The sequence below is a fragment of the Balaenoptera musculus genome, chromosome 8 (assembly GCF_009873245.2).
Source record: "Balaenoptera musculus isolate JJ_BM4_2016_0621 chromosome 8, mBalMus1.pri.v3, whole genome shotgun sequence".
NCBI lineage: Eukaryota > Metazoa > Chordata > Mammalia > Artiodactyla > Balaenopteridae > Balaenoptera > Balaenoptera musculus.
In genome coordinates, this window is record NC_045792.1 from 78,114,167 (window position 1) to 78,124,925 (window position 10,759).

Genomic DNA, 10,759 nt, shown 5'->3' on the forward strand with positions numbered 1-10,759 from the left:
CACTCTAATCTCTGCCTCTTTGGTCACACTGCCTTTTCTTCTGTCTGTCAAATCTCCTTCTGCCTCCCTCATATAAATGTGATCATACTTAAGGCCTGCCTGGTTAAACCAGGATAATCTCTCCATCTCAAGATCCTTAACTTAATCAACTTTGCAAAGATCTCTTTTGCTAAACCATATAAGGTAACAGTCACAGGTTCCTGGGATTAGAACATTTATTATGATTTTTAGAGGGAGGGGGATGCATTTTTCAGCCTACCACACTTACTTTCCCTGGTACATGTAAACAGGGTCTTATTTTATTCATTTTATCTTCATCTTTCATGTATTCATTCACTTAACAAATATTTAGTACTTGCCCTCTATATGGCATTCGGATATACAATGATAGCAAATATTATACAGTTCATGTCACAAAGGATTTTACAGATTAGAGGAGACCATTAACAAATTTATACTAAAGTAAAGTTACAGTGATGGTATGTACTAGAAGAAAAGCTACAGGGAGCCGTGAACACACTAAACAGATGGATCTGATTTACTGTTGGAGGTCAAGAAAGGTATTCCTGAACAAGTATTCTAGAAGGCACTAGTATTTGTCTTCCAGTGCATGGTAAACATGTACTGAGTGAACAAAATAAATGTTAAAAGTAGTAAATGACTTGAGGACTTAATATCCTGGGAGTAGTACTTGGTAGTAATTTCTAATTGGTAGTAGTTCCTTATTATCTAATTTAAGAAAAATCATTCTGATTAAACCAGGAGTTTACTGATGTGTCCTTTTCCTAGAAATGATACATAAGTAAGTGTGGATTGATGGCTTAAGGTGGAACCTTCTTTGAAACCCTAGAAAAGACTTCTCTTGACAGAATTGTCACTCAGTTTCACACTAATCCACATCTCCCAATTTACTGCTCAACCCTTCCCCCAAGGAAAGAACCACCTTATTTTCAGACCATCTTTCTTCAGACAACACATTCAGTACACTGTGAGTCAGGTAATAATCCAGTGAATGTGTGACTGAGGGCACCAGGTATGAGGAAAATATTTTTAAAGAAGTAAGGAAGTCACTGAGAGAGGAACTGCAAGTCTCAGCTATCATAGGATAAAGAACAGTGCAAAATTTTAAGCTGAAGACAACATGGGTTCAAATCACATGTCCTTGGAAAGATTAGTTTATTGCACTAAACGATGCCCACCTCTTTCTAAAATTGGCATTTGTAGGATCTAATGGTATCGTGTACGATAACATCAAGTGCAGGGACAGGAATATAGTGGGATCTTAGTGACTGTAGTAGTCATTGTGGGTGTGACCCCTGGAGCTTATTGGCACTCTCTGTCCCAGTACATGTTGATAGCATCTAACTGCACCGTGATTTTCTGCTTGAGAGCTTTACCTCACCCCTTGCACAGGGTGTACTAGAAGTGCTTGGGGGTGTTATCATTGGCTTTCAGCCAATGACAAAAGGAAGTTGGACCAAAAAATCCCAGTTATTTTCATTTCAAGGAGGCCAACCCTGATATGTGATCTGTACTGTCCCCCAGAAATCCCCAGTGAGATAGAACCTCAGTTGCTCACAATTACAACCTGCTCAAAAACAAACCTTTTATTGGCTTCCTTTTTTTCCATGTCTTACTTGCCACTTGCCTACCAATGCTTAATAAAATCATTTCCCCCAAAAATGACTTGCATTCAACTCCTTGTCTCAGGATTTGTTTCTGGGGGAACACAACTTAAGACGGTGGTATTTCTACCAAATATGATTCAAGTGGAGACTGCAAAATTGCTTGTGTAATGAGCTGTGTCTTCTGGTTGACAGGGATTCTTTTCCCATCACATGAAGAGCCCAGGATAGCCTACTAGAGGATGAGACCAAGTGTAGTATGCTACAAGTTGTCCCATCTGAGTTCCCCTAAGACCAACGAGCCACTAACCAACCCACTAGCTGATGGCAGTTACAGAGATGGCCCCAAGTAAGACCAGAAGAACCTTACTGTCTTACTAGACTCTCTTGAGCTCAGGTCAGATTACTGATCCACAAAATTGTGAGCAGGTAAAATTGTTCATTTAAGAAATTTACTTTGGGATGGTATGTTACACAGCAATAGATAACTGATATAAAATGTGGTATCAGAAGTGGAGAAATGTAACAAAATCCAAACTATGTGATATTGGCTTTGGGACTGTTTGGCATATGAAGTCTAGGAAAGCAAAGGGGAAATTGTTCCTGAAAAATGGAAAGATAGTGAGAAAACTGCTATAGGAATCTGCAAAAGTCAATGGTTTTAACATCTCAGTTTAGTTCCTCTAAATTCAGTCAATTCAGTCAAACTAGAGAGACAGTATTAAGAAAAATATATATGAAAAAAAAAAAGAACTAGATCAGAAGTAAGACACCTTGAATTCTAGTTTGAGCTTTGCCACTATCTCACTCTGTAATCTAAGCCTCTGGTTTCTCATCCATGAAAAAAGAGACTATTCAAACTGCATAATTCTCCATCTGAAAGATTGTATTCACTCACTCACGTATCCAGTGGTCATCCTGGATCGGTGTGTAGCTGTAACTACAGTCAAAAGTAAAAATGGAAGTTCAGCAGAAAAATTGCATGCTTTGTGCTTGCTTTTAAAAATAGCACAGGTAACATTTACCATCATGTTCAATTATTTTCAAAACCCCAAACCTGATATAGCCACACTATTTTCCATCTCAGGAAATAAGTCCACTTTTCATGTTGGTTCAAGTATCATGGAGTCATCCTTGACTCCTCTTTCTGTCTCACTCCCCACATGCAATTCATAAAAGAATCCTGGCACCTCCTCAACCCCTTTCAAAATTTCACTTGCATCATCCCCTCTGTCTCCACGCTAATACCATCATTCTTGCCTAGGTTACAGCAATAGCTTCCTAACTAGACCCCCTGTTTCAGCAGTAAAAACCTTATAATTAGCCCCAACATACAGCTAGAGTAATACTCTTAAAATACAAATCACATTACAGCACTCTCCTGCCCAAACAGTGCAATGACCCATCTCACTGAGAGTAAAAACCAATCCTTATAATGACCTAAAAAGGCCTCATAACATTGGTTTAGACCCTATCACACCCTAAATATCCATTTTACAACAAATATTTTGTCACTTTATCTACTATACTGAAATAATACTCAATAATGATATCTTATACCTACACATTTAATTTCTCAGATTTTAAATATAATTAATAAAATGCCACAAATGTAATTTAAAGGAGAACTAAAAGGAAAGCAATTTACAGAAAAAAAAAAGTGTATAATCTATGCTTAGAAAACACTATGCAAGAAGTAGTAGCCTGGGCATTATAATGAAGAAGTCTGGATTAGAGAGAAGTAAGTAGTTCAGAAACTATTTAGTTTAAGAAGTCCAAGAAAAATGAGAAAGCAGGTAGACATCAGCTCACAAGGTAGTGTTAAGGGTAAATAAGACTGGATCTATTAATGTTTGATAAGAGAAAGAGGAAAATAACTCTAAGTGAAGTGGAGACAACATGATGAGACCAATTATAAACTGTCCAAGTGGAGATAATGAAAATGTATGATATTGCAAATGAACTGAGCCTAATTTATAACGTGAGGGTGAGAACAGTTCCTTATGCTTTGACATGGGAGAGGAGAGTGACAAAGTAGCACAGATAGCATAGATTAGTCTTGAAATCCCCCTGCATATCAAAGCATTTAAATCAGTTGGCTATTGCCAATCCCAAAACTCAATGGCTTAAAAACCAAGGACTTAATATTTCTCACAAGTTTTAGGATTGGCTGGGTGATTCCTCTACTTGATTCTCCAGGGCTGCCATGGGGCTGCAATCAATGGGAAGGTCAGCTGGGGGAGAAAATCCAAGATGGCATCACTCACATGTCTGGTGATTGGTGTTGGCTGCTGGCCAGTGTGCTTCTGTTCTTCTCTACTTGTTCACTCATCCTCCAGAAGCTAGAACAACTAGACCCACTTCCTGACATAGCTATATCAGGACAACATTCCAAGAAGGCAAAGGCAGAAGCTATAAGCCTCATGAGACTTAAGCTTTCAATTCACACATCACTTCTGCCACATGCTATTGGTCAAAGCAAGTCAAAAGGCCATCCCAGATTCAAGAGTTCGGGAAATAGACTCTACCCTTTCAGTTTTCACTACTTTAAAAGACCCTGGTAAGAATATCTATGGCTAGGTAGCAGAAAATGGACGATGAACAAATAAACATAAATTCAAGTTTCTATACACAGATTGGTAAAAATTTGGGGACTGTAATAGCAAGAAAAATAATGATAAATAATATAAAACTCTTCCATGGCATTTACAACTTGCCAGGCTCTGTTAAAAGTATTTGCATGTAATAACTCATTTACTCCTCACAGACATTCTTTAAGATAAGTAGTTTTATTATTCTTATTTTACATGTGTGAAAATCAGGTACAGAGAAGGTAAGTCATTTTCCCAAAGTCATGCAGCTAGTTAAGCAGCAGAGCTAGTATTCAAAGCCAAGTAGCCTAAGTTTAGAGTTCATACTTTTAACCCCTATGCCACACTGCTAATTCTTTTTTTTTTTAATTAATTAATTAATTTATTTATTTTTGGCTGCATTGGGTCTTTGTTGCTGCATGCAGGCTTTCTCTAGTTGCAGTGAGCGGGGGGCTACTCTTCCCTGTGGTGCAAGGTCTTCTCGTTGCGGTGGCTTCTCCTGTTGCAGAGCATGGGCTCTAGGCGCGTGGGCTTCAGTAGTTGTGGCACATGGGCTCAGTAGTTGTGGCTCGTGGGCTCTAGAGCACAGGCTCAGTAGTTGTGGCGCACGGGCTTAGTTGCTCCGCGGCATGTGGGATCTTCCTGGACCAGGGCTCCAACCCATGTCCCCTGCACTGGCAGGCGGACTCTTAACCCCTGCGCCACCAGGGAAGTCCCCACACTGCTAATTCTTATAAAGAAAGAGGCAGTCCCAAAATATGTACTTTACACAATCTGAATTTCTTCTTATTAGGGTACTACAATTTTAAAGATATGTAAAGGGCAAAGGTAAATGGTAAATTAAATTCAATGAAATGCTTATATATCCCCTATCTGTACTGTCTCAAATCTCCTCACTTATGTATTTGCAATTGGTTTAATGTAGTAACTGAACTGTTTTACTAAAACTGTACAATCCACTGTACAATCTTGACTAAGTCATCTATCTGTAGCTCCGTTTTCTTAGGTGAAAAGTGACAATACACAATGTTCTTCCTGCTTTTCAGAATACTGATGTTAATAATAATACAAGTAATAACATCAGCTTTCCTTCATTGAGAATCTCCTACAAGTTAGGCAGTATATTAGATGTTTACCTACAGGTTCTCATTTAATCATTGAAGTAGCCTCGCGGGCTTGACTTTGTTATTTCTGTTCTACAGATGGAAGGTGTAGATGTCTGTAGATGTCTTTGGATACAAGTGTATCTGTATCCAAAGCTTAAGCTTTCCCCAGTAACACTGCAATATTTTTTCCCATGATGTGTAATTGCCCTGAAAATAAGTGAGTGTTTTTCAACTATCATGGGTTATTAATTATCAAGACAATGTGTATTACTAGAGAAAAAAGCAAGAATAACAAAACATGTTCAAGTGGAGGGGAAAGAGCGACTACCTCCCAAAGTGAAGATGAAGGAAGTAGTTGTCTTACCTCATATGTGCTGGTGATTCCAGATCTGTAGAACACAGGGAGAAAGAGCTCTGATGTGAAGATGATAACAAATGCGTATGCAATGAAGAAGAGGATGAAGGATGCCCCAAAGCGGTAGACCTCGGCCGGGGTCCCCAGGACAGTGACAGCGGACATGAAGCTGGCTGTCAGAGACAACGCCACGGGGCCAAAGGTCATTTGCCGTCCCCCAACCAGAAACTCCCTTGAAGTTGCCTTTTTTCTCTCCCTAATGGCAAAGAACACCCCAATTCCAGAGGAAATGACAAAGAGGGCTGCAAAGACTACATAATCCCAAACTTCAAAGTTCTTCACCTCCATGCTGGGAAGTATGGCACCAGAGAGTTGCTCTCAACCTGGTCTCAGGGAGAAGTTCTTTCCAAAAGCAAAGCTCAGTATAGTAGACGCTTTTCCAGGAGAGGAGACTGTGGTTGTGTGAAGAGAATGATGACCAGAGGCACTTGTGTAGCACTTCGGAAACCAAGTTGTACTCAGGGAAGATCTCAAAAGTTGACGACAAAGAGGGATCTGGTAGTGATACCAACAGATGAGAACTTGAAATCTGACCCTGGCCTGGAGCTGTCTTTTCCTCTGCTAAAGCATATGCCACAGAGAAGGAATTCAGATGTGTTCCGAAATTAATAACCACCGGGGGTGGAATGGACTTGCCAGATAACATGCTCTTTAATCTCCTAGACTTTTTTAAACTTAAGGTTAAACATTACTGGGAACCATAGAAGTGATACAAGTTCACCACCTCAGCATTTTTAATGAGTGAAACAGAATCTGTAAAATGCCAGCACAACTATCACCTGTATCTTCCTTCTGAGTAAGGGAGGGTGAAGGTGTGTACTTGCAACTCCATGAGACGGTGGGTGTGGGGGAAAAGGAGTAAAGAACGAGGGATCAGGAGACCTTTGCTCAAGTTGGTGCAAACTTAAGTGAGCTGTGATATTGCTGATGAAATATTTAACCCCTCGGAGCTTCATCTGGAACATGGCATAATAACACCTCAGAGGGTTATGATGAGTCTTTAAGTGTCTCTGACTTTCTGACCCTCTTTATTCTGATAATAATTAGCTATTATGTGTGCTTATAGTGAAGCACCCTGGAACATAATAGAGTTGACTCTCTTTTGACTCTAGACTTCAGAAAATAAATTTACCAATAATTAACAAATCGTTTGTAGTCCTCAGTTTTATCTTTTCTGTCTCTCCTTCATTTTGACCCATTCACAACTCTTGTACACAGAGGTTAAGTTTTAGTTAAGACCAGGACAAATGAGAGAAAGAAGGTAAGAATCCAGTTATATATTCTTTTTCTTATGTGCCTTAAAATTATTTCTCTTTTTTATTTTTTTAATTTTACATTGGAGTATAGTCGATTAACAATGTTGTGTTAGTTTCAGGTGTACAGCAATGTGATTCAGTTATACATATACATATACATGTAGCTATTCTTTTTCAAATTCCTTTCCCATTTAGGTTATTACAGAATACTGAGCAGAATTCCCTGTGCTATACAGTAGGTCCTTGTTGGTTATCTATGTAAAATATAGCAGTGTGTACATGTCAATCCCACACTCCCTATCTATCCCTCCCCCCCAGCCTTCCCCACTGGTAATCATAAGTTCATTCTTTAAATCTGTGAGTCTGTTTCTGTTTTGCACAACAAAGGAAACCACAAACAAAACAAAAAGACAACCCACAGAATGGGAGAAAATATTTGCAAATGATGCAACCGACAAGGGATTAGTCTCCAAAATTTACAAACAGCTCATGAGCTCAATATCAAAAAACAAACAACCCAATCAAAAAAATGGACAGAAGACCTAAATAGACATTTCTCCAAAGAAGACATACAGATGGCCCAGAGGCACATGAAAAGATGCTCAACGTCACTAATTATTAGAGAAATGCAAATCAAAACTACAATGAGATATCACCTCACACTGGTCAGAATGGCCATCATCAAAAAAGTTTACAAACGATAAATGCTAGAGAGGGTGTGGAGACAAGGGAACCCTCCTACACTGTTTGTGGGAATGTAAATTGGTACAGCCACTATGGAGAGCAGTATGGAAGTTCCTTAAGAAACTAAAAATAGAACTACCATATGATACAGCAATCCCACTCCTGGGCATATATCTGCAGAAAAACATGGTTTAAAAGGATACACACACCCCAATGTTCATTGCAGCACTGTTTACAATAGCCAAGACATGCAGGCAACCTAAATGTCCATTGACAGGTGAATGGATAAAGAAGATGCAGTACATATATGTGATGGAGTATTAGTCAGCCATTAAAAAGAATGAAATCATGCCATTTGCAGCTACATGGTTGGACCTGGAGATTATCATACTAAGTGAAGTAAGTCAGACAGAGAAAGACAAATATCATATGATGTTGCTTACATGTGGAATTTTTTTTTTTAATTTTACACTTTATTTATTTATTTATTTATTTTTGGCTGTGTTGGGTCTTCGTTTCTGTGCGTGGGCTTTTCTCTAGTTGCGGCGAGTGGGGGCCACTCTTCATCGTGGTGCACGGGCCTCTCACTGTCGCGGCCTCTCTTGTTGTGGAGCACAGGCTCCAGACACGCAGGCTCAGTAGTTGTGGCTCACGGGCCTAGTTGCTCCACGGCATGTGGGATCTTCCCAGACCAGGGCTTGAACCCGTGTCCCCTGAATTGGCAGGCAGATTCTCAACCACTGCACCACCAGGGAAGCCCTGGAATTTTTTAAAAAATGATACAAATGAACTTATTTACAAAACAGTTATGGATTCTTGATTCTGCTCCTATTAGACTCTGTTTATTGTTCTGAAGTACCCCCAGCAAGCTTCTGGAGGACAATTTCTCTACATCATTCATGCTTCTCCTGCCTTCTCAAAGGTCTTCCCCAACACCATCCCTACAAAACCAGTATGTTCCACAAGATCTAGTTCAAGTCTATCTTGCTCTGTGGAGCCTTCCCTGACTCACATCTCCTGCTGCCCTCTCCCCCAACTCCTGTAGGAAGCAGCCTCCCTTGTTACTCACTTTTTACTCTGAGAATATCCTCACCTATTTTAAAGAATCTCTATGTGTATGTCTGTATGAGCCAGTCAGCAGTTGTAGATGACCAACTCATTGAAGGCAGAGGCACAAGACCTGGTCCAGAGTGCCCAGTATGTAGTTATTATGTAGCTGTACATAGTTAGCTATTGTAGAAAGTAAGGAACTCATCCAGAAAGCAAGAGAAGAAAACAAAAATTATCCATAATGTCCAAGGCCAGAAATATTTCCTATCAAACAGAGGAAACTTTAATTTTGTTTTTGACATCTGAGTAACTGAATGAATCTTTTATTATTTGTTTAGTCTGGGTACTGTCTGCACTCCCTACTTTGATCCATGGATTTGAATTTGACCACACAAAGCTTTGATGGCTGAAATATGCTTTTAGTTGCAAATAAATGTGCAAAAACTCTGCCAGGAGTTGTCTGTGTCCTGTTGTTTAAATTCCTCCTCTAAGTTTACACAGTTGATATAATCAGGGTTAATGGGAAAAATAGGTCTTTAATATTTTGCCTTAACCTTGGCTTTTACTAATTTGTACCATGGGGTATTCTAATTATATAACAGATTTTTATTTGTTAACAGTCTCAGCAGAAAATCAGAGCTCCAGCTTTCAGAAGCTTGACTATTTTATGCTTTAATATTAACATCACTTAAGTGTTAATGTTCAATCCACAAGGCATGTGGACAACTTGTACAAGTCTGGTGAATGTTAATTCAAAACACTATTATTACATCAATGAGGTCCCGAGGTTAAATACTAGAAGCTTGTAGCTGAAAAGTTGATGAGTACTGCTGATTCAATTAACCTTCATCAAGAAACAGTATTATCTACATGACTTCCACTGGTCTTGGACTTCAAAACAGTGGGGAAGCAGAGTGGCTAATGGTTCGGGATGTGAACCTCATGCCTCTCACAGTAAAGTATTCCTTGCTTCCAACAGTTTGCTGATTATAAGGCACAGCATTAATGTATTAATTTAATTCTCAGTTATTCTCTATTTCTTTACACTTTCTCCCTTTGGTAGTATCCAGTGTCTTCATACTCTCTGTCTATCCCATTGAAACTCACTCTATACAAGGTTCATGCTGATTATAAAGCATAACACCCATTTATTCATAACTTTTCAGGGAAAACAAAAAGCCAACACATTCAATGGCTATGTAAGTTAGAAAGTACATCCCTATGTCAGAAATACTAACATAGGAGGAGAACAAAGGAAAATGTGCTTCTTTGGAGAAATCTCAGTATCTCCTGCACCCTCTTGCAGGGGCCTCCAAGGCCACCACCTCTACTTTATTCCTTTAGTGTAAAGCTGGGACCCTTGTTAGAATGTAAACACCATCACCTGCCACACATACACTCACACACACACACACACACACTACCTTAACAAGGCCCAGCTACTCAATTACCCTCTTGTCTAATAGGTTAGGTTCATAGTTGTGATCATTTGTAGTCTCTGTAGTGTAAAATAGTTCTGCACCTGGCATAGAGTATTTATAATGGAAAAGAGGAAAACAGTTGGACATTGAATGCTACCAAGGTAAGGGTGGGGGGAAGGGTAAAGAACTGGAAGGATAGGGTATCCAGGGAAAAGAACCACTGTTGCAATATTCCTAATAGCAGGCTATGCACACCATGTTTACGTTGGCCTAGGACAGAAAGGAGAAAAATAGGACAGGACTTGTCCATTTTGAGATTGCATTATCACTATATTACCTTTTCGTGGCTGTTATTTTGTTTTGTTTTGAATTTGGACAGGGAAGTGGTATGATCAGAACTGTGCCTCAGAGAGATTAATTCATTCTAATAATTTTACATGATGAATGAATTTTTTAATCCAGTGGACATTATTAAGGGTGACTCAAAGAACTCCCCACATGGTAAGTAAGCTGCTTAAATCAGGTTTTAAAAGCAGTCCTCCCCATAAAGTTCTTCTCTCAATGATCATGCCTATCAAACCAACCCCTAGGAGACAAACTAGTGTGTCAAG

The 10,759-nt window shown here is 39.3% G+C and overlaps 1 protein-coding gene across 1 annotated transcript in view; it reads right to left on the reverse strand.

Annotated features, from left to right (window-relative positions):
• SLC5A12 (solute carrier family 5 member 12) overlaps positions 1–6,373 on the reverse strand; it is a 45,780-nt gene extending 39,407 nt beyond the window's left edge. Inside the window, exon 1 of the mRNA XM_036861329.1 lies at positions 5,651–6,373. Within this exon, the coding sequence (XP_036717224.1) occupies positions 5,651–6,025 (375 nt within the window). The 5' untranslated portion in view covers positions 6,026–6,373. The remainder of the gene's footprint in view (positions 1–5,650) is intronic.
• Positions 6,374–10,759: the final 4,386 nt, after the last annotated feature.